General features: G+C 43.2%; 1 protein-coding gene across 9 annotated transcripts in view; it reads left to right on the plus strand.

Moving 5' to 3' along the window:
* Positions 1–24607, plus strand: part of LOC128326181 (uncharacterized) — a 61335-nt gene that overhangs the window by 24449 nt on the left and 12279 nt on the right. For 8 of the 9 annotated variants that reach the window (XR_008307878.1, XM_053252548.1, XM_053252550.1 and 5 more), the window contains exons 2-3: positions 6354–6448; positions 21311–21395. Coding sequence is in view for 8 of the 9 variants with exons in the window: in XM_053252550.1 (XP_053108525.1) it covers positions 6354–6448; positions 21311–21395 (180 nt within the window). In the remaining variant the exon portion in view is untranslated. The remainder of the gene's footprint in view (positions 1–6353; positions 6449–21310; positions 21396–24607) is intronic. The other variant, XM_053252549.1, reaches the window with a different exon arrangement.

Below are 24607 nucleotides of genomic sequence, written 5' to 3' on the forward strand. Positions count from 1 at the left end.
GGAAGAACGGGCAGGGAGCCCTGGGCAGCTGGATCAGCTGCCCACATGATGGCCGGCACCGAGACGGAGCCGGCGGGGGCTGGGGAGCTTGGGGGCCACGCGGCCCCTGGAAGCTCTAGTATGCCCTGTGCGAGTGTGCAGGGCATACTGGGGAGACCCCCAAGCCAGGAGGCTGCTTTTAAGCCTCCCAGCCGGGGGTCTGCTTACAAGTAGCTGCGGCACAAAGCCGCGCCTATTCATGAGCAGATAGCCCAGGTTTGCGGAGCGCTCGCTCCACAAACCCGGGCTAAGGGGTGGGCTACAGGAGCGGGTTAGCCACTCCAGAACCACCGGGCTCGGCTGCGAACCCAGTGGTTCTTACGATCACAAAAATCGGGCTAGGAAGTAAGTAAGTAAGTAAGAGCCTCCCTAACTGTTCTACCTGTCTCTACTCTATGACCCCGATCTGACTCTTCCACACTTTTGATGGACAGATGGAAACATCTGTCTCCCTCCTTACCTATTCATTATGTAGTCCTTTAGATTAGGTATAGACTTTCCTATCTAAGTGTACTTAACCAATCAATACTTAGTATTTAGTTCTACAAGACTCTCCATGTGTTTTCTCTTAACCACTGCAACAACTAAACCATCCTCTGCTACCAACTCTGTAACTGGTGTTTGTGCTCATTCCTCAGTGCTCTGCTGTTTTAACTACTGGGGGTAAAATATTAATAACCCCCAACAGTATTCATGTGCAATATACTGTTATTTCTCTCTCAAAAATCTAACATGTTAGGGAAAACCTCACTTTCCTAGAAATGCACATTGACCGTCCTGTACTCCACCCCCAAGATTTTCTGGTGCAACTAGGACATGTTTATTTTGCTGCTCAGCATGGCATTTTTTGACATTCTTTGTACCTCTTCGCATAGTGTAAAAAAATGCTCTCACCATAAGGGAGACCTTTTCTGAGAAGCAAATTTCCGCTGTAACCATGTTGCATGCGACCATACTCGGTTGTACAAGTCAGCTTTATTGTTAGCTATCCAAACAGTAGCTTACTGTTCACTTCTTTATATAGGCTAAAGTTTATATACTGAAGATGCTTCTGGTATGTAAGACCTTGAATGGTAAATAGCAAACTTGCACTGCTTGTGATTCAGTACCCAGATGTAGATCCAGCAGTCCTGTAGGGCAGCTGAGAAGAGACTGGGATTTTGTTCAGATTAAAAAACAAATCTCTATTCAGATTTGTCAAGACATAATTACATCTTGTCTTGATTTATTTATCACACATCTGCAAATTTATCTTCCTGACCACAAGGAACAGTAATTTTAATCAAGAAAAGCCAAATCTAAATTGACATAATAAAGCTGTAAAGAAAGCCTGCTAACTGTGTTAAGCATTTTTTTCTAGTGTCATGTAAGTTGTATGATTACATCTTGTCCAGTTACAAAATTGTGTGTGTGTATGTGTGCTTGTGTGTTTCTGGATATCTATCTATCTATTTATTTATTTTTCTTTGTAACATTTATATCCCACTCTTCCTCCAAGGAGCTCAGAGTACCTGGTTATTTTTATCCTCACAACAACCTTGTGAAATAGGTTTGGCTGAGAGATACATGACTGGCCAAGAGCCACCCAGTGAGTTTCATGGTTGAATGGGGATTTGAACTCGGGTCTTCCCGGTCCTAGTCCAACACTCTAACTACTAATGGCACTATGGAGAGAGAGTGCCAGTCCTCAACATTTCATCATACTCCAGAGTGTTCTCAGACACTGGTTTTACTTTGCTTAACTATGGAAGGGCAAGTGTGCATTCACATATCATCCAGATTTAAGTCAAAGTCCTGCAAGCTATCAGGGAGCATTCCATACAAGATTCAGGTCTTTCATTGCTCATTGGAGCTTAGCCTGATTTATGTCCAGGGTGTAAAAATCCACTTCTTGCATCAGTTCTTTAGGCAAATTCAAAATATCCGTAACTCACAGTACTTCACCCCTCTTAATCCTGTGGTAAAGTTTGCTGTCTAGGAAAGCTCGTGTATGGTCAAGAAACAGCACCCAAGCTGGGCTTTGAAAAAAGAGCTGTTGTAATTCTCAGTGACTGATATCCTGACTAATGAAGCATTGGTGCAACAGCAGAAGTACCGGTGTTTCTGAAGAATTCCCAATGACTGCAGCACTGGTGCTAGTGTGTGTGCGTTGGGGGAGGATTTTCAACAATCTTCCATTTCCCCAGAAGCCCTCTATGTTATCTGAAAATATATCCCTAAGGGCTGTGCAACCCTCAGGGTCATATTTTTGAGTGGCATAGAGACTTTCATGGAAGGGGAGGTAGTCAAAATTTTCCTCCACTGAGCCCTCAGTGGAGCTGAGTTAGTCGAACTTTTCAGACGAACCATGCTTTTCCCATTACACTGATACTTCATTAGGATGTCAGCCAGTGGCTTTGGTTTTTAGCCCTGATGTTGCAGAGAAAAATAAAAGTTAGGGTGGCATGCTAGGTTTTAGGAATGGCTTTACAAGCAGTATCAAGAGATTTTAAATTATTTTCTCTCTCTCCCACCCACTCCCTTTGTAAGCTGCCAAGAAGCCTTATTTTTCTTTTAATGTTAAACTCCCTCCCAACAGATGTTCATTGGGTGTACTGCATTCTCTTTCTTTTCAACACGAAGGATAGTTAGCATTATTCATGTGAGCATATGAGAAGAAAAGAGGATTAAGTTCTTGATCACTATCTTGATGTTTTTGTGGATTTATTTATGTTCATTTTGATTTTGTAATTTTTATTGTGTAAATGAATGTATTGTCTTTAATGTACTGTCTTAGTTTGTCTTAAATATCTCCTTGGATATTTAGGTCAAACAACAGGATAAAATAGTCAGTAAATAATAGTGACACACCAGGTAATAACAAAAAGGAGGGAAAGATTATAGGGAAATAACATGCTTGTTAAATTGACCCCAGTTAGTTTTCTAGGCAACAATATACTTTCTTCTCATTCTTTTCTTGAAAGAGAAAAGATGCATAGTCTTGAGGGAAGATGGTATTTTGGCAGTCAGAGCTGTAAAGGGTGAAGCAATGGAAGTCACCTTGAGAACAGATGGACTACAGTCAAAGATTAATGGCAAATTTATTATCCTTTTTAAGAGCAGGAGTCAAATCAAGTCAAAGAGAAAAATAAATTCACAGTCTATGTAGGATATGGACATGTCAAAGTAGACTTTATTAGCATAATCAATTTTGTTCATGCCTGAGAGAATTATTATTTGAGCAGGTAACATTTCAGACATATTGAGAGAGACCATTTTTGGTTTATGCATTTTATTTACATTTCATGTTCCAAGAGATAAACTGAAAAATAAAATAAAAGAAGAACTTGCAAGTGTAAGTTCCAAAAATGTAAGCAAGGCAAAGGAACTTTCAATCTTGGCTGCTCCACTCCCTCATTAGTAGCCTAATCTGGCTGTTGAAAGCCAGTCAATATTGAGAAGATTTGTGGCAGCATCTTTGAAAAATGATTGGAGATCATGGGTAAGTCTCCAAAGAGAAGGAGTTGTGGTAGAACAGCTACTGAGTGAAGATACCCCTCTGTGTGGCCTTTGCTTATGGAACAGATATTTGGATAGAAAAGTCAGGAGGATTTTTTATTTTTTGTGGGGGCCAGAGATTGCTATAGAACATAGGGACATCTGCTGCCCTTGTAGACTATTCGGAGCTGGCTCCTTCTGGTTACAATTCAAGGTGATATCTGAACATTAACAAACAAAAACAAACAGCAAATATTTATATACCACTTTTCAACAGAAGTTCCCAAAGCTTTTTACATAGAGAAATAAGTAAGTAAGTAAGTTAGATCCCTGTCCCCAAAAGGCTCACAATCTAAAAAGAAACACAAGATAGACACCAGCAACAGTCACTGGAGGTACTGTGCTGGGGGTGAATAGGGCCAGTTACTCTCCCACTGCTAAATAAAGAGAATCACCATGTTCAAAAGGTGCCTCTTTGCCCAGTTAGCAGGGGTATAAGGCCTCAGATTGCTAAATCACGTCGCTGCTGAGCAGTTTAGAGTCTTATTGGTCAGACAGCAGGAATATCCTCCCTGTGGAAACATTCTGAGCTCCTTCTTTTTGTTTTTAGGCATCTGTTGAACACCTTTTTTCTTGCCACCCTTTTAATGTTTAACATGCTGCTGTGTGCATGGATTTTCATAGACTGCTGCTTTTAAATTGATATGGTTTTTTATTGTATTTGATTGTATTATGGGCTTGTTTGGGCTAGGCTGCCAAGCCTGGCTTGGCTGCTCATGTGAACAGCCTCTGTGTTTGTGTTTTACAACTCAATGATAACCTTTGAATGCTGGTCCGTTTATCTGAGACCATTTGCTGTGATTCATTCTCTCTTTCACACACACACACACACGATTCATATGATCTATCTATCCATCCATCCATCTATCCAGGAGCCAGTGTGGTGTAGTGGTTAGAGTGCTGAACTAGGACCGGGGAGACCTGAGTTCAAATCCCCATTCAGCCATAAAACTAGAGGGGTGACTCTGGGCCAGTCACTTCTCTCTTGGCCTAACCTACTTCACAGGGTTGTTGTGAAAGAGAAACTCAAGTACGTAGTACACCGCTCTGGGCTTCTTGGAGGAAGAGCGGGATATAAATGTAAAATCATCATTATCATCATCATCATCATCTATCTGACGTACTGCACACAGCCCCACTGATGGAAGTGTGGAAGCAGCATGTTCACTCCATCCTCCTCCAAATTGCATCCACTCTGTGCTACAGTGCTCAGAGACTCCAGGGCTGCTAAGAATTACATCAGTGCTGAAGTGACTCTCTGTCCCATTAGGAATAACGGGAGAGAGTCACCTGAGCAGCCACTGACACTATAGGATCACTAGTCCCAGATTTTCCAGTTTCCAGGTCCCCACTATAAACTGTTCCCATTCTTCCTCTGCATCTTTCTCTCAAAAACTTGGATAGGGCCTTTCTGTATTTTTTAAAAAATAGACAAAAGTAAAATTAGGCCACTTTTTTCCTTGCATTTTCGAAATATTTCAGAGTATACTTAATTGCAGCATTTCATCATGTTCTCTCCTAGCTGTAAAGCATGCTAAAGAGACTGCTTGGTAATAGAAATTTATGGTAACCTAGAAACAATGCAGACAGTTTATATAAGACTTCTATACTGTCTTTAAGGTACTAATTTGGATGCTCTCCCTGCTAGCATCCACTCCTCAGCCTCCATCACAGTTTTCAGAAAACAAGTAAAAACATGGCTCTTCTCCCAGGCTTTTATATTTATATTTATTTTATTGTTAGTTAGTTAGTTTATTTATTGTTAAATTTATATATCGCCTTTCATTAAAACAATCCCAAGGCGGTTCACAGAAAAACTAAAACAAATTTTTTTATATAGGTTTTTAAACCTAGAAATATATTATTGTTTTTATTTAATATTTGTACTTTTGAATTAATTTGTATTTTAATTGTGCATTGTTTTAATTATATTGTAAACTGCTTTGGGGTTATTTTAATGAAAAATGGCATAGAAATGGAACAATAAATAAATAAAAATACATTTTGAAAAGGCTTTTCTTTATCTTGTGAGGTTTGTTCTACAAAGCCATTCACAGAGGATTTGCCTGAAAAGAAATACATATTAAAATCCATTTCAACTTGTTTAAAGTAAGCATTGCTAAAGATAAGAGACACTGAGAAATTTAGCTGTATTGTATTCATAAATCAGTCATCTACCTGAATGACATACATTTTTGGAAGAAAAAAAATCAACAGAGCCAGTTTTGCAAACATTGTGTAGTTCACTGTATTCATTTACTTTTCTTTCCCTGTTGCTGCTTTCACTTGAAAAACAATGCTGCTATATATTTCTAATTAATAAGGAGCACTAGATGATACATTTTATGGAATTGTATAGTAAGTCAAACAACATGAAATGCCTTTATAAGATGGTTCTTTGCCAAGCCTTGAAAACCAATATAACTGATTTTGACAACAGCCCTAAAATATTACTAGAGTAGGACTATGATAAAATCAAAGAATGCTACAGCATATGTTCTCTCATGTTCTGGAGGAAGATTTATTTCATTTTTGTGATAAATGGTAAGAAATAGGACATGTAGTCGGGGGGGGGGGGCACTTCTGTTTCTGCTAATGACAAGTTCCCTTACAATAAAATGAATGATTCGTAGTTTCCTAACTTAGCCTGATCGCAAGATCTAGGTACAATCATTCCAATGACACTAGAACACCAATGTAACTGAAGTTGTAGTGTTGCTAGATGCCAGTGCAAAAACCTTTGTTAACACTGCTGCTGTTGGCTTTGCCCCTGGCAGCGACTACAGAGAAGGCCCATTCCCGAGTTGCTACCAGACAAGCTGATCTCTCTCAGTGTGCAGTGGGGATCATGCAGAAGAAGGCACTCTCCCAGGTAACTCAGTCCTAAGCAATTTAGGGCTTTAAAGGTAATTATCAGCACTTTGTATTTTCCTCATCATGTCTTACTCAGCAAGCCCAGAGGCTTAGGGCCTATTAATAAGCCATTACACATTAATTGTTTCTGTAGGCAACAGCAAAGATTTTGTTTTAACACTTTATTATCTTTATTATTAAATCCTGAAGGGATTTGAATCAAGCAGATTTGTGGGCAATTTCTGGGAAAGAGACTGCTTAGTTATGGACTCTGAGTCTCTAAAGCAGCCCTCCCCCCCAATGATCACTGTTATTTGTGCGGGGTGTTTTTTAAAACAAAAAAGGGAGAGGGAAATGAGGTATGAATTTGAAGTGGATTTGCTCCTTGCTACAGCAATCATGGGTGGGGGAGGGGGGTAACACTGCCACTGTTACTGAATCCACCAATTTCATTTAATTGCGTGTTTTTGCAACAAAAAAGTGACTTCATTTTACTTGAAGGGGTTACAAATTTTTTGGTGTTTGACATGGAGTAGTACTACCTTGTGGTAGGGATGTGCAAAAAACCAGCTTGGCCTGTTTGGTTCTAATTTGAACCAGCTTTGAACCAGGGTGGGTAGGTTCAGTTTTGGTTTTGCTTGGAAACCACAACCCCTCAGTTTGCCAATCTGAACCAGTTCTAAAAGGTTCTACATAGGGTAAAATGGGGACTCAAAGCAGCCCATTATTCCCTATGCAGAGCACCTGGGGCAGAAAACTAGGGTGGGTAGTAGGCACCCAGAGGTGCTAACTACCACCCAAACCCCAAAGCAATCGGACACTACTTTGATCTTAAATGATTTTTTTGAAATTTTTTCCAATTTTTGCATTTCTCCCATAGGGAATAATGGGGATTAGACTCAGCCTCATTCCCCCTGGGCATCCCAAAGTGGGTTTGAGGGCATGGCAGGTTGTGCCACAACCACCCTGGGAGCCCCAAGTTGGTGGGGTTTATGTCTTCCCCCACCCAGAATTTTTTAGTTTCTGGCCTCTTAACAGTCTAACAAAGTGGATTCTTTGGTGTATATATGTATGTGTGGTGTGTTTGTAAAGTTCTTCATATTAGGGATTCATTGAGAGAACTCAAACAGCAGCAAGTCCAAACACAACTTGGATTATTAGTTGCTGTATGAGTACTCTCAATGAATCCCTATGAAGAATCCAGCGCAAGCCAGCATTCTCAACAAACTGAAATGGCTGGTCATTAGTGGCCATCATTTCCCCTATGAGGAAGGTGAGGAGACGTGGGTCCACATGACCAGGGTGCTTCTTGTCCAATGACTGCATTCACCGTTTGACTGGCAGCATGCCCTGCTTCATGGAAGCCTTGGCACAGCCCTTGTCAGAACTAGTTGTGGGCACACTAGGCGCAGTAGCGCTGCCAGCAGAGTCAAGGAGATCCGGGTGAAACTGTCACATGTGTCGCCACATGGAGGTCTTCCCAAGATGCTTAGCATCCTTGCCCTGACTGATCTGTGCCCTGCAGTGGATACAGTGCGCAGTGGTTGGGGCATCTTGAGAGATCTCAAAATGCCACCAAACATAGCTGCTCTGGGTGGCCTCCAATGTTTTGGATACTGTCTTGGGACTTTTGGGTGACAGCGGACCAAGAGGGGCTGCTGGGGGTAGCCCACCACCATCACACATACCCTTCCACCTTGTGTGGAAGAAGAAGGGCCAGGATTTATTGGAGGAGGGGCCGCCTCCACCTCTGTAGCAGTCTCTTCCTCTTCAGAGCCAGACTGGGAGGACCCAGAACTGGACTCCGCCATGACCTGGTCATCTTCACCACTGAGTGGCGAGAGGAGCGTTGGAGGGGCCGCAAGAGGGAGGGAAATTCTGACTGCATTGCCAGCTGTCAAGCTCCTACCCCGTAAGAAGCTTCTCTGGCAGGAGAGCCTGCTGCACCACAAGGTATTGCACAGGGTGGCAGCACCGGCGGTGCACCCGATGGACCAGGCACTGGTCCAGGACCTGGCTCAGTGGCAGTAGGTTCTTCGAGATAGGAGAGCCTTTACACCACTGCCTCACCTGAGTCAAAGAACTCACCAATGGGGACCTGTGGGACCCCACACCATCTTCTCTGTCCCACACCCCGGCCTCCCACACCAAGTAGGGAACCCCTCCCATCTCTGCCTGCCACCTTGCTGCAAGCTCTGCTCGCCATATGGTGCTCAGACATTCCCGAACCCCGGGGGGCTTTCAAATTTTTTAAAGAAAAAAATTAAAAGATGGGGGCGGGGATCTAAAAAACCCTACCCTATGCCAAGTCATTCCAGGTGATCTAAAGGCTTGGGCAGAAGGTTTGTTGTTTTTATGAAGGCAAAGAGCAGATTCTTCCATATGGGGATGGAATGATGGTCTAAAAGGGGGCTTCAGTTGCAGACAATTTTGTAATGTTTTGCCATGAAACAAACCACTTATAGGACTTTTTTTTGATTTTTTAAAAAATTATATATTAAAACCCAGCAAATTCCTCAATCTCTGAATTAAATATTCAAAGTTCTCAATCTGCCCTACATATACCCCTGGAGATGACTTTAGGGGGGGGGGGGGAGCCAGTGCTGAGAAATTGGTTTGTTGAAGGGAATAAGATCACACAAGTTACGTCCTTTAAATATTTGGGAATAGTGTGGCAATAGTTGTACAGTCATCCCTCATCAACCGTGAGGGCTACGTTGCCACAAAACCCCTCGTTGGCAAATTAGCGGTTGGCGAAGCATTGAAACCAATGTAAAACAAGGGGTTAGGGGAACCACGACTGTGAAATCACTTAACAATCAAGGGGAACATGTTTTTTTAAAAACCCCAGATCACCAAAACAACTTGAATTTCAACAGGAATGAGCCGATTGATCCCCTTGACTATTCCTGAACCCCCTCTCAAACCTCTCAAATGCACTTTAAAATCACCACGAGTTGACAAGAGTCACCAAGAGGAATGAGCAGACTGAGCTCCTTGCAAATTCCTGAAACCCCCCCACCCCACCCCCACCCTCTCAAATACACTTTGAAATCACAAGAAAACAACAGAACACAAGAAATATTAATGGGAAGCTTTTCTTACCTGACAGCCATGCCGATGGTCAGGATGCTGAGGAAGAGGGGTAGGGAGGGATTTGGTGGGTTGCAATCAGGGGGAAGGGAGCTGTGGGTGGGGAGGGAGGGGGATTTTAAGGGGAAGATGGGGTAGCAACCTCCTCCTCTGATTATGATGATACACCCTCTGTTGCAGGCAGTTCACAGTTGCTCCCCGAAGTGCCAGGCTACTCTGAAGTGCCAGGCTGTACTCTCTTGAAAAAGCTCAGGAAGATCGGCTGTGCCATCTTCTTCTGGAGGTCTTTTTAGATGTCTGCATAGGGCCAAATCAGGCCATGGGGTCCCTGCCCGAATGTCAGGCTGCACTGCATAAAGGGGTCCATGTCCACTGCCTCATCTACCAGCTCTGAGGCATGTTTCAGGATCCTGTTGATCTTCTCCAGGGTCAACTTTGCTGTGGCCCTGCAGTCTTCCTCTTCACCAGCTTCCTCCTGATCACTGGAGGATTTGATCAGGGCCTCCAAGTCTTGCTCTGTGAGCTCCTCAGAGTGTGACTCCAGGAGCTCAGCAACTTCTGCCAGCTGGATGTCCTCAAAGCCCTTGCCACCAAGTCTCCTGGCACAAGCCATTATCCTCTCAACCTCTTCCTCCGCAGCTGGCACAGGAGTGTTGTCTCTCACTGTCTCCTTCCACACCTCCCTCCAGCAGGCATTCAGGGTGCTGCTCCTGACCTCATCCATCACCTCCTTGATGATGGTCATCATGGGTGATGTTGTAGCCCTTCCAGGCTTCCTTCAGGGTCATGTTGGGGTCACCATCCATCAGGTCGGCTATGTGCTCAAAGTTCTGCCTGGTGTAGTAACTCTTGAAAGCCTGGATGATGCCTTGGTCGCTCGGCTGGATGAGCGATGTAGTGTTTGGGGGCATGAACACCACTTTCACATTTATTTTTATTTATTGTTTATTGTTAAATTTATATACCACCTTTCATTCTGTATCCCACTTCACATTGGGGTGGGCAAGCAGCAGGTCCAAAGAATGCTCTGGAGCATTGTTCAACAGCAGCAGCGCCTTGAAGGCCAAGTTCTTCTCCCTTAGGTAATGCTCCACCTCATGCACAAAGCAGTCATTGAACTAAGACATGAAGATGGAGTACGTTACCCAGGCCTTTGTGTTCGCTGCCCAGAACACAGGGAAGTGGTTCATGTTCTTCCGCTTCAGTGCCCATGGATTCTTGGACCAGTAGACCAGCATGGGCTTGACCATCAGCATGGGCTTGACCATTGGCACAGAACAAAAGGGTCATCCTGTCCTTTGCAGCCTTGAATCCTGGAACCCTTCTCTCCTCCTTGGCAATGAAGGTGCAGCTAGGCATCCGCTTCCAGAAAAGTCCAGTCCTGCCCACACTGAACACCTGGTCAGGCACACAGCCCTTCTCCTTGATCAGCCTCTTCAGCTCTGCAGGAAAAGCAGCTGCAGCCTCTTGGTCTACAGAGGCAATCTCCCCAACAAGTTTCATATTGTGAAGGCTGAAGCACTTCTTGAAGTTTTCAAACCAGCCCTTGCTGGCTTGAAACTTCTCAGGTTCTCCCTCTCCAGAGCTCTCCACCAGGTGCCGGAAGATCCGCTGCACCTTGATGCAGATCATGCCGAGAGGGACCTTTTTCTGTGCCTGGTCCTCCATCCAGATATTCAGGGCCTTCTCAATCTTCTCAACGTTGGAGTCTCGTGGCATGTACGAAACCTGGAGAGAGGACTGAGTCCCACTGGCAACACTGCCTCTGATGGCATTCTCATTCTCCTTGATGCCGCGGATGGTCAATTCATTGACCCCAAACAATCTTCCAACTGTGCTGTTGCTTTGGCCCTCCTTCAGGCAGTCCAAGACTTTGATTTTGTCCTCCAGAGACATGACATTCCTTGGCCACAGCATCTTCCTTTCCCTTGCCTGCACGCTTTGGACCCATTTTCTGAGTTCTCTCTCTAAAAAGCAGTGCGAATGCAGCAGTGAAGACACAGAAGCCATGCAGGCTCCCTGGCAGCAGCAAACAGTGAAAACACAGCAGCCTCTCACCTCCGCCTCTCCCAATCCCTCTCTTTACTCAACTCCAACACCTCTCCAACACTCCAATGCCTCCAAAATGCTGTGAAGACACAGCAGCCACGACAGCCCCCCAACACATGCAGGCCCCCCCCAGCAGCAAACAGTGCGAATGCAGCAGTGAAGACACAGAAGCCATGCAGCCCCCCCCAACCCATTCAGGCTCCCCCCAGCAGCAAACAGTGCAAATGCAGCAGTGAAGACACAGCAGCTCCTCAACCCATGCAGCCCTCCAGTCCATGCAGGCTCCCCCAAGCAGCAGTGAAAGCACAGCAGCTGTTACTTTACAGCCCCCAACATTTCTGGGCCCAAACATCTACAGCTCTCAATTTCCACAGCTTTCACCTCCACCTTTCTCAATCTCCCTGTACAGTACTCCAGAGAGCTGAGTATCCGTGATTGGGAAAACTGCAGTTGGCAAGGGATGACTGTATATTTAAAAGATCTTGGCCCAGTAAAGTAACTTCAGACCTTTTATAATGTTGGAAAGGATGTGATGAATATGTTCTTTTGCTGTATATATTTTTAAATGGGCCTGCATCACTGCACACTCTTTTCCTGTTTCTTTTATCCATGTTTCCCCTTAAAGTTATATACAAGGGTGTGAGCTAGTTTAAGACTAACAAAAAGATTACAACTTTGATCTGTCATAGTTCCAATGCTAATTTTAATTGTGTTTTAATAGTTTTAACTTTTAACTTTTAATTGTTGAAATGTTCTAATCTTTTTATTGGTTGTTTTTATTCTCTTGTAAACTGCCCAGAGAACTTGAGTTTGGGGCGGTATAAAAATATGTTAAATAATAATAAATACAATAATAAATAATACCCCCACATTAAAACCAAAGCAATACAATAGCCTGCATAGTGAATTTTGGATGTTTCCCCACCCCTAAAACCAAACCAACCAACCCACCAGAAAACCCTTCATTTATCAAAGTACATCAAAACAGAAAAAATGGAGGAGTGCCTTCTACAATATCTGATATGCACATTTCCCCCTACTATTATAAGGCACACAAAATGAAATGCTAACAAGGAATTGTTCTGTCTGAGAAGAGCCAGTTGTGGCCATTGTTCAGATAGGATGTTGGTGGGACAGAAGTATGTTGATTAAAACGTTTTCCCACATTTATTTATTTATTTACATTTTATATCCCGCTCTTCCTCCAAGGAGCCCAGAGCGGTGTACTACATACTTAGGTTTCTTCTCACAACAACCCTGTGAAGTATGCTAGGCTGAGAGAGAAGTGACTGGCCCAGAGTCACCCAGCTAGTTTCATGGCTAGTTTCATGTTTCATTTGACATGCTGCCCATCTTACAGTCGTACAGCAGGTACACAATGTGGTTTCCTATTTGGAATTTTGGCCAAGAAAGAACTGCATGATCAGGTTATATAAGTGCAACACTTCTATTTGATTTAATATGGACTCTCAATTCCGTGCTAGACATAATCAATTAACAGTGGGATTTCATTATCTGTCCAGTGTTTAGAAATAATTTACACCATCCCTCTGGCTGTGATTTTAATTATCATAGCATACTGTCTTGGAATAAAAATATTTCTGGGTTTGATTGATAAGGCAGAACAATAGTTTTCCTTTCATCAGCTTTAATGTCTAAAAACCCCTGAAACTTTCTACAGACTCTGCTTGCTTTGTTGTAATTTCCCCACTAGAAACTCTTAAATATACATCCTAATCCACATGACGACAGCATTATTTATTATTTATAAATATATAATATTTATATACTGCTCTTCAACCAAAGTTCTCAATGCGGCTTACATAGAAAAATAAATACATAAATAAGATGGTCCCCTGTTCCCAAAGGGCTCACAATCTAAAAATAAAGATAAGGCAGATACCAGCAACATCCACTGGAGGAATGCTGTGCTGGGGTTGGATAGGGCCAGTTGCTCTCCCCCTGCTAAATATAAGAGAACCACCACTTTAAAAAGGTGTCTCTTTGCTCAGTTAGCAGGGGTTATGCTGAGTTAGCAGGGGTGAACACAGCACCTGTATGCAAACAGTACAAGAGAACCTCGTTAATCGCAGATTCACTATCCACAGTTTCATGTATTCGTGGTCGGGTAATAGACACCTGACCTCTGTAAACGTGGGGGGAGGTTAAAAAAAGGCTTAGATCCACATCACCGCAGGTCAGGGCTGGCCAGAAATGACCTCAGAGGTCATTTCCGGCCTCCATTTTGACACAGCCATTTTATGCCTCATTTAAAAAGGGGGGGGGGGTAAAGAATTGGTGATTTTTGGCTGATTTTCTTCTCCTGGAACCTAACCCCCTCTATTCCATTGCACCAATAACCCAGTATTCGTGTTTTCCGTATCTGCGGTAGTAGCAGAGAATGGAACCCCCGTGAATACTGAGGTTCTCCTGTATTGCAATCAGTTTATTTGTATCTTAGCTCTACTAAGCCATGTGCTTTCAGTGAATTTTTATTTCTTGTCTTTCTCCCATCATGGAACTTAAGGTGGCATACATGGTATTCTCAAGTGGTCTACCAGTCCAGGGCTTGACCCAATCTCAACTTACTTTGCTTCAGAAAGGGGACAGTATCATGTGCCTCCAGTCCATGTCCTGGGACTACGTGTATTTCCCCCCCACCTTTGCTGTCCTGAATGGCAGAGGCGTAACTAGGGAAAACAGCGCCCGGGGCAAGCAATGAAATGGCGCCCCCCCCCACCGCGCCCCCCCACCGCCCCCCCAACATACTACATTATACTTAGGTTTTTCCTCACAAGCGCCTGCCGCCGCTGCCAAGCCAGGCCACTGACTGGCCGCCAGGCGCCAGCAAAGCAATGCGGGGGGGGGGGGGGTGCAGGTGGCGTGGAAGGGACCGCTCGTGGGGAAGGGGGCACCGACGTGCTCCCTTGACTACTGCAGCGCTGCTGCACTGAGCAGGAAACATTTGTATTAACAAAAAATTTTAAAAAATTAAAAAAAAATTGGTCATGGTGGCGCCCCCCACGTGACCAGAAAAGATGGCTCCCGGGGCACGTGCCCCCCCTGCCCCCCCTATAGTTACGCCTCTACTGAATGGTAGAAACACAGACTTTCAATGTATAAATGATTTATTGGAAAGCAGGGCACATGCACACCTGGAGCAGGAAAACAAACAGGAAGAGGATTACAGAAAGACAAGAAATGCAAAGATAAGATAGGAACTGAACCCATTCAAATGAATAGGTGATGAAATCTTGATGGGTGGGGGAGGAGCTGACAAACCTAGGGAGGATTGGAAAGGTGGGGAGGAAGGAAACTCTGGAGGAAGGAAAGGTGGAGAACACACTATTATTTATTTATTTATTTATTTATTTATTTATTTATTAGCATTGATACAGTCGTCTGGATGGGATGACCATCCCCCCCCCCCCCCGAAATATGGGACGTCCTGGCCAATCTAGGACTGTTGGCAACCTGTGTGTGTGTTTGTGTGTTGGAGATATTTATTTCCTAGTTTATTAAGTCAGTGTAAAAGAGACTTTTAAACTGGATCCTGACCTGTTTAAACTTGATCCTGTATCTTGTTTAAAACTGACTTTTAAACAGGATCGGGATCCTGACTTAGTCCTAATTAGAGCAGACCCATCATGAAGGTTAACTGATCAACTCAGGATCGTAGCCATAATTTTGGCAAGTTAACTACCACAGTGACAATGATCACTTATTTATTTATTTAACACATTTTTATACCGCCCCAACCCAAGGTCTCAGGGCTGTTCCTAACAAACAAAAACAAAACATTAAAATCAATTAATTACTAAAAACAGTTTAAAACAAATAATAAACAAAGTTAAAAAGCTAAAAGATCTGGGTAAAAAGATGAGTTTATTTAGCCCTCCTTTCTTTCTTTGTTAGCTTCTTCAAGCATTACAAATGCCTGTGATTAAAACGGAACAGTTTAAATCACATAGCATGTATTTGTTAAGTATTAACTTTGAATCTATTTTTGGTTGCAGATGCATGCTTCATGGCACTTATTGCTGACACACAGGCTCTAGCCATCACAGTGCACTGTTCCAAAGAGTTTTGACATTGAACCAGTTTGAAAGAATTCTGGGAACTTGCTGAGCTGATGCTGAAACCTCCCAGCCTCCTGGGAAGTGGGAACTTGTAGTGTCGCAGAACTACAAGTTCCAGAATCCTTTCAAGTTGGTTCAATTTCAAAATGGGTTTGAAGCGTATAATGAGGCTAGCACCTTAGTTGAGACAGCTTTAGATCTCCAACCCACTGAGCAAATGATCACTATAAATAATTCACCTTCTTTAACTTTGACAAATCTATCTATTACAGTGAAATTTGCTGGTGCAGCCAATCAGAAGCAGTGTTTACCAGCTGGCCCAGGGTTCTGTATAACGGAGAGTGTGCTTGTACAGTTAATTCTAGAACCTGTAGTTCAGAGAGATGTATAGTTTCTATGCTGTGGAGCATTTGCTTATGCAAAGTGATGTTTAATGCTATTAATTTAATGTCAATGTGACAATTCTTAAATGCTTTCCTGGCATGGCAAAGGGTGGCACCAGGGCAGTTATTGGTTCTGAAACAGCTGCCTCAAGAGAGCTCAAGAGAGCTCAGAGGTGTGAGGCAGTTGGCGTTTGGTAGAAATAAACCCAGCCAGAATTGGCAGTGCTCACAAATTCCACCTTACCGATTCTTTCCATGTGCAGAGGCAGATTCTTGCATGTGTTGCAGTCACACTGATGGCAACAGAATACAGGACTAAATGGAGAGGCTGTTCTTACAATCAACCAAAACCGGGCTAAGGAAGCCAAGCCCAGTCTTGGCATATTGTAAGAAATGCTGGGAGCCACTCAGCTCCTGGTGGCGGTGGCAGAAGGGGCAAACTTGCAAAAAAAGGGCCTGTCACTTTCTCAGGGCCCTTAACCCGGGCTAAATGATTGTGTAATGGTGCCACACAGTGCCAACACAGCAGCAGTCTCCCAGCCAGTGCCAGAGGAATCCACATAATGCACCATGTACTCGGGCAGTGCATTATGGTAATTCGGGGGCACCAGGGCAATGTATCTTGTCCCCATACCCTCCACGGTGCCAGAGGAGGAAGCTGCACATCACGCATAATCTCCCCACGTAGTGCCCACATAGTGCACATCATTTGGGAGTACGGTCCACACTCCCAGCAAGGACAAAAGCCTGTCTGGGGAAAAGGTGAGTTAAATAAGCCTGCCACTCTGCCCGCCTGGCCATGTGAATGACCTCATTGCATTGTAGGTGAAAGAAGTGTCTGTACATATGTACATGTTCTTGCATGAACAGTTTACATGTGTTTGTTTTATAAGTTTATAAGCTTTTAAAAAAAACAAAAACAAGTTAACCTGGGTACAGCCCTGCTCAACTGCAGGTTATAGATAGGAATGTACGATTGTACACAACTGAACATAATATATGAATGACTGTATGCATGTAGAGGTCTGTTTGTATGCTGAACATAATGTGTGAATAGGGTTTTACTGTTTTTATACTGATAAAAACATGCTGCTTTTAACATTCTAAAATGTTTATAATTTTAACAGCTGACAACTCAGCAGAAAATGGCATTCAAGCTTAAATCCTACACACAGTTAAGGTTTCATTGAACTTGAGGGGAATTACTTCTGAGTAGACATACCTAGGATTACACTATCAGTGTGGGCTTTTCTGCTTGGTTGGTTACTGTGGATGCTTTGGTAGATTAATAAGTTATTTTCAGCAGCTCTCTGCTGAGGGAAGCACAGCCCCACCCCACCGCAACTTCTAATGTATTCTTCCCATATCATGGCTCCACTTCTGCTTTTTATCGGTAACCATGCACCTTTCATGACTAGTCTACTTTACGCCAAACTGAGAGAAAACTTGTTAATAAGCAATCAATCAATGCCCCTGTGACAATGGAGACCCTTTTTAAAAAGGAAGTTTGACTGTAATACAGTCCCACTGCAGTTAGCATCTATTTTTATCTTGCTTTTAGCCATTCAGTAGGAACATCTCAAATATATTCCAGCACTTATCAGAGGATTAGTTTATGGAAGGCAGCTCTAGGGAGGCTTGCCTAAAAAGAAACTGGCTGACATACTCAATGGAAATTCCATTGAAATTATTAGGACAAGTAAGTCATGACTGACTTGTCTGATTAATTGCAGTGAGACTTCCGTTGAGTAATTTAGTTAGGATGTCAGCCACTATCTTGTATGTGTTTTCTGCCAATGCGGTTACTAATCAGTTCTATTCTAGAGACACATTCTCAATTCTATGCATCACCTCACCCAGGAATTTGCACTGGGGGAGAATTAAAAATGGTTCTGTATTCTTTAATGGCGTTGCTGCAGTTTTCACTTCTCAGAATGTTCCTGCCCAGAAGATGCTGCAGAAAACATCTGCTAGTTTCCGCTCTCTAGTATCTCAATCAAGAAAGGAAGCCAGTTTGAGCACTTTTTGGGAAAATAGAAAGGGAACTTTAAGAAACAGGAGAGCAGGAGCTTACCTGCTCTCTGCCAACCCTTCTAGGTTCCTGCTGGGGCAGCGTGTGTTTCAAAAAGCCGTGCATGCACATGGCATCCATGATGCACATATGGTCAGCCCATACATGTGCAGATGCCATGTGCATGCTGATGGCACACTGGGCTTTTTGGGACATGCACTGCCCCAGCAGGAAGCTGGAAGAGGCAGCTGAGAGCAAGTAAGTACCTGCTCTACTTTTTCTTAAAGTTCCCTTTCTGTTCCCCTAAAAGTGTTCAAACGGTGGTTCGGGCACATCCCTAAATGCTTTCATGTCTAACTTTAGTATAAATAACAAGTTACAATAAGAACTAATCAGCCTACTTTCCTTTTACTATCTCTACAACTGGACTAAATTTGGTTCAAATCAGTTAGGGGGTCCACAAGTTAGACCACTTGCATCTCAAACATTCACGAGTCTGCCATCTTGGATCAAGGTGGATGACATCATCACAAACTAAACCATTGAGGTGTCCCTGTGTGTCACTCAATACAACGGTACCTAATTTGGTTCAAATCGGTTAGATAGTCCACAAATTAGCCTACTTGCACCTCCATCATTCATGCATCTGCCATCTTGGATGGACTTAGATAACATCATCACAAACTACACCATTGGGGCATCCCCATGTGTTCATACAGCTGGAGCTAATTTGGTTCAACTCAGTTAGGTGGTTCACAAGTTATCTAACTTGCGCCTCAAAAATTTACACGTTCTCCATCTTGAATTGGGGTGGATGAAATCATCACAAACTATGCCATTGAATTGTTGTTATGTGTCCCTGGGAACTATTACTGATCATTTGACATAAATGGTAATTATGCTGCATCCTCTCTTTTATATAAAGCTGTATGTGTTAGAGAGCATGGAGGGGAGATTTCTTTTTTATTTCTATTTCTTTATCTACTCCATCTACTCTACGGAAGGGCACAGGTAAGGAGAACACTGATAATTAATATTATCTGGAATGACAGTTCTAAATAAAGTAGTTTATTCAGGATTCCATTAGGGAGATAGATTGAGACCTACATGCCTTGCTGCTAGCTACATAAGCAAGGGGGAGAGAGAAGAAGGAAGTCTCTCTCTCTAGGGCACTTTCCAGATTAGACCCTGCAACGGGGTCACGACCTATCTCCGAAGTGTGTTTCCACACTTCCTGTGTTGTGACACTGCAGTCCCTAAGCTGACAGCAGGGTGCCGTTCACATTTCCGATGCCTTGTTTTGGATTTAATCACTGCAATTTATTGCTATAACGTTGTATGTCCAGCATAAAAAGGTTGCTGTATTTTCCGGTTGTTAGTTTTTGCAAGACTGCTACCCCTGCTGGATGTGTTGATATTTACGTTTTGAATGCGATTTGCCTGAACCGAAGCATTTTGCCACTGTTGAGTGAATAACCTGGAAAGCACCCAGGTGAGATAATGAAACCTGAGTCTATCCATCTAACAAAGGGGAAGTAAAGTAGAGAAAGCATAGTCCGCGAGGGGATTCCCTTGCTCACTATTAGTGCCCCAGTAGTGTTGGGGGCACATGTACCCCAACCTTAGATCCAGAGGTACCGGCCCAGAAGTATATGGAATTCAGGCCTGTGTCTGATTTCATTTTATATTAAGAGTTCAATTAAATGCCTGAACTCAAGGTGAACTGACACCCAGATCTCATGACTGCTTGGTAAATGATTTGTAAAGGCAGGGGTAATCTAGCATTGTTTATCAGTGTTTGTGGAACTCACAAGAGATACAGTGGGTCAGGCTTAACTACCAGTCTCACACTGCTGAAATTAACCTGCTGTCCAGTAATCCCCTTACCTCACTGACAGGATGCTTCTGCCTTAGTCAAACGTGTTGATTAACTTGCCTCACACATGTACCCCTTTTGATGTTACTTTAAATATTCTTTTGTTATAATTACACACTAGATAGAGGTACACAAGAAGTAATTTAATTGCTGTCTCACACAAATAGAACTAACTCTTTCACTAACTCCTGACTTTTAACATTCTTGGGACAAGGCAGGAGAAGATGTAGATTTGTTTTGGGGAATGACAATAGACCAAATATCCTGAGCTAATTTTGATAATTAAAAGGCAAGAGATGCCTTTTGTGATCCAGAAGACTCTATGGGAGATCAAAGGGAAATACAACTATAAAGAATGAGGCTTACTGGATAGAGAGCTAGCAATCTTGTGCCTACAAGCAAGATCTGCTCACGAGCAATCCCAGAGTTTGCTGCTAAGCTGCGGGGCAACAAGCAGGAACTCTGTCCATGGACAGAATCTGTCTGTGACTTCCACTGCGCAGTGAGAAGTCAAGACTTCCCCAGCCATGGTACCTTCACTCTCTGCCTCGCTCTGAGCAAACTGTCTGCTTGACCACCAGAAGCCAGACCACCGCTCCCAAGCTGCTGTTCCCAGCCAAAGCCTCTCTCCTTCAGCTGAATGATCCACCATTCTCAAGCCTCTGATCCTGGTAATATGCCACCCTACAAGCCTTGGATCCCTCCATCCTTTCCCCTTCTTCTCCTTTCCCCTCGTCCCTCTACTAATTCCTGATTTCTACAACCCATGCCAACCCTCAACTTTCCTTAACCCCCCCCCCCTTTTCCATCTATATCTGAATTATATTAGGCTCTAGGAAGATTTAACACACACACACACACATATGTTAGTTAGGAATACTGGGTGAATATTGTTGCTGGTTAGAGTTGAAATACTGTTAGTAATACTGATAGAATGTTCTGCTTTCTGCTCAGTTAGATTGATGTTGTTATTCATTTATACTCAATAAAGCCCATTGAATCATTTAGGATTGGTTTGATCTCCTTTCTTCCTTGCGCCCAGATCCTACATGGTCACTATATAAAAGAACTTGGTCACTTGGTGACACTGATGAGACAGGCTAATTTTGTATGCTAGCTAATGAGCATATTTAGTATACAAATCAGGCCTGGACCACAACAGTAGTCAATAGGATTGCTGGTGCTAAGAGTTGATGCCATCAGGAGCCGCATCTTCAGCAATATGTTCTTGTTATAATTCTGTACACCTTTCAAGGCTTGCTTTCTTCCAAAATGAAAACAAGATAATGTACAATTGTACGTGTTCTCTAATAATGTTCTCTGTTTGAAAGGGCTGGTTGCTGATGAAAGAGTACATAACTTGTTGATGAAATCTGCCTTTTTGTAATAGATACTTCTGCTTCACTCCATAACTGGGGGGATGCAAGATGCATTTAGAAAACTGAGATGCCCCTGCTTCCGACTTATAAGCCAAGGTAAGATGACTTCTTATACCCTCCCACACCTGCACCTGACTGATTTCCCCCAAAGTCAGAAACAGGTTTCCACAAGAGAAATGTCTGACGTCCTGACTAAATTTTCTTGAGGAAATCCAATTGAAATTAAAAGGACAAGTTAGCTATGCCTAATATACCATATAAATATCAATGCGATTTCCCTGAGTAAATTTACTCAAGATGTCAGCACTGATCTTAAGTCAGCTCTGTCAGTCTAAGATCAAGTCAGCAGCAGCATGTCAACTTTGCAGTATTACATATAAAATGACAACCGGATATTACTGTTCCCATTTATTACACACTTTTTCTGTGAGCATTTGTTGTGGGGCTCATTTGCTTTTATCAAATCTTTCTCTTTTGGTTTACAGTGCTACTGCATTTGTATCAATGGTACTGCACTCATATTGCCCCCTGGAATTATAGTTCTGAGCTCTAGTAACTGAAAATAACCTGCCCCTCCCCCAAACAGACACATCTAGGAACAAGTGATGGTTTTAGATCTGGATGGGGTACAAGAGACATAAAATGTCAAGGAAGAATTGACTAAAATGGAGAAAAATTACTCACCAAACAAAAGGCTGCTTGGTTGAGTGGCCTGCAAACATTAAACAACTTTTGCACATGCACCTATAAAGCAGCTGGAATTTGGAACCTGGTCTACTGAATGCTGACCAAGCATGTGCAGAATCTCATCCTACATTCTGACCTGGAGAAATACTTAGGGGATAGTGCTTAATTTGTAATGCAGGTCAGCATTAGAAGCTGTAGAAAGTTTTACTCCTAACTAGGAAATCGCAAATTTCAGCAATCACTGGACTGGGTATGCCCACCCACAGACCTGTCCTGGCCTAATTCTGATGCACAAGGCCTACAATAGCTTCCTCCCATCAGTTCCATTAAACATTATATGAGCTCACTTTTAAAAGTTCATTAAACATACATGATGGACACAAACGTAGCAGGAAAGGGGCTTGCCCTATTTCCCCCCCTTCTGCCTTCCCATTATATTATCATAGTTTAAGAATCAAAACACCTCCCACATTTCTGTTTTTTCATTTTAAAACTAAGGAATCTGCCATCATAACACAGTGTGATCATTCCTTTTTTAAAAGTGGTTTTACAATTGACACCATTAGTTCAGAGGTATATTTTTTTGGTACAATTGAGCCAAATGCATTAGGGTAGTTTTAGGTCAGTTCAGAACTGTGACAGTCTTCTTCATCACACACTTGTCAGTCACTTGCAAAAAAAAAAAAAAAAAAAAGGCAGGTGGACCCTGTCAGGTTGTACTCGGCAGAAATCCTAGAGTCAGCTATTCAGTGAGAAATAATTGCCTCTTCCTTGAGACTGGCTGTTACTTTAGTGTCAGGTCTGAGGTAACGGATGTGACAGGCCAATGTAGTGATTAACTATACACCCTCAGGCTCACCAGGGAAGAGGGATTACATACATGCAAGAGGGGCATTAATGTATCTTATTTCTTAAAAACAAATGTTTTACTCCATCATACTGTGGCAGTAGGCCATTGTGAGTAACCCCATTAGTCACTGAACCTTGGGGACTGTCATGGAAAACTTAACTTAATAAAGAAAGAAGATGCAAAAACGTCCCTCTCTCCACTTCCTGGTTTACGCACACATACTTGGGGTGGGGGTTTCAGACACTTTGTCATCTGTATTTGAGACAGTCAAGAGTATAACATAGAAGAACTAAAAGGATTTGCTTTTGTCAGCTGTTGATGAGCTTCCAGAAACTTTGGGGAAGCTGCCGGTAGGCTACTACATTGAAGGAAATTGAGAAGCTGGCAAAGATACAGAGGATAAAGGGTCCTTACAGAAGGCAATTCCTTTGAGGAAAGGCAAAGAATCCTAGATATAGAAATTAGAAGATTAAAATGGAATGTGCTGTTTTCAAATATTTTAAACCAGCCATTTTTAATATCAGGGGATAAATGGGGTGAGGCTGTATCTTGCTAAGACCAATGTAGGAGCCACAGTGTATCTGTGTGCTCTGCCCACTTATGAAGTTCCTCTCAGTGAAGGCCAGGCCTCTCAGTCAGGTGGAGAGCAGGTTCTCAGTCAGGCGGAGGGCAGTGTATTGGTTTACTTTCTCCATGAGCATGACTGAAAATTTCTTCTATGGGAAAAAGGAAAGGTATGGACACAGGGGCAAGGATGAACTGAATAAAGAAGTGCTTTTCTTAGCCCTTCTTAACCCACAAGGGAAAGCCATTAAAAAAGGTTGTCCTGGTAAGAACTAGTCTGCCTACTTTCCTTTCACTATAATCATAACTGATAATTACCATCTTCACAAGTTAGCCCACTTCAGCCTTAAACATTCACACATCCGCTATCTTGAATTGGGGTGGATGACACTATCACAAACTACACTGTTGAGGCGTCCCTAGGTGACACTCACTACAACTGTACTGAATTTGGTTCAAGTACGTTAGGTGGTTCACAAGTTAGCCCACTTGCATCTCAAACATTCACGTGTCCGCCTTTTTGCATTGGGGTGGATAACAGCATCATCAGCTATGCCTTTGAGGTGTCCCTATGTGCCCCTAGACTGTAAGAAATTTGGATCTAAATCAGTTCCCACTTGTGCCTCAAATGGTCATGTGTCCACCATCTTGAATTGGGGTGGATGACATCATCACAATACGCCACTGAGGTGTCCCTATTAGGGGTGTTCACAAAACCGGCCTGCCCAGTACAGTTCATGTCCAGATTGGACTTGAACTGGACCGGGTATGTTCAGTTTTGTGCACACCCAAAACCCTCTCCGAGTTTGAGCTGGTCCAGGGTACGAAACATTGTTTTTTGTTTTAAACTTCACTGCCAAGCCTGTAGTAATTTTGCTGCCTCTGGAGGATGCTGCCATGGCTGTGGGGAGTCTCCGAAGCTTCCCCCTCCCCACCCAGCCTCCCCTGGTCTTTTCCAGGCCAGTTTGGCCCATTTTGGGGCCTTTCTGTCCCTCTATTGGCTCGTGGTGGCCATCTTGAAGGCCGCCATACATGCACACAGGCTATTTGCATGCCAAGAATCTATTTGTGGCAAAATTACCACCCGCCTGGTGGTGAGTTATATATACTCACACACACACTTTTCAAACGCTTGACCGGCTCCAAGCTGGCCCAGGGGGAGGATTTGGCTGGAGGTTGAGTCAAACTGGGCCCTGTCCATCTCAAG

Source organism: Hemicordylus capensis, chromosome 5 (assembly GCF_027244095.1).
Source record: "Hemicordylus capensis ecotype Gifberg chromosome 5, rHemCap1.1.pri, whole genome shotgun sequence".
Classification (NCBI taxonomy): Eukaryota; Metazoa; Chordata; class Lepidosauria; order Squamata; family Cordylidae; genus Hemicordylus; species Hemicordylus capensis.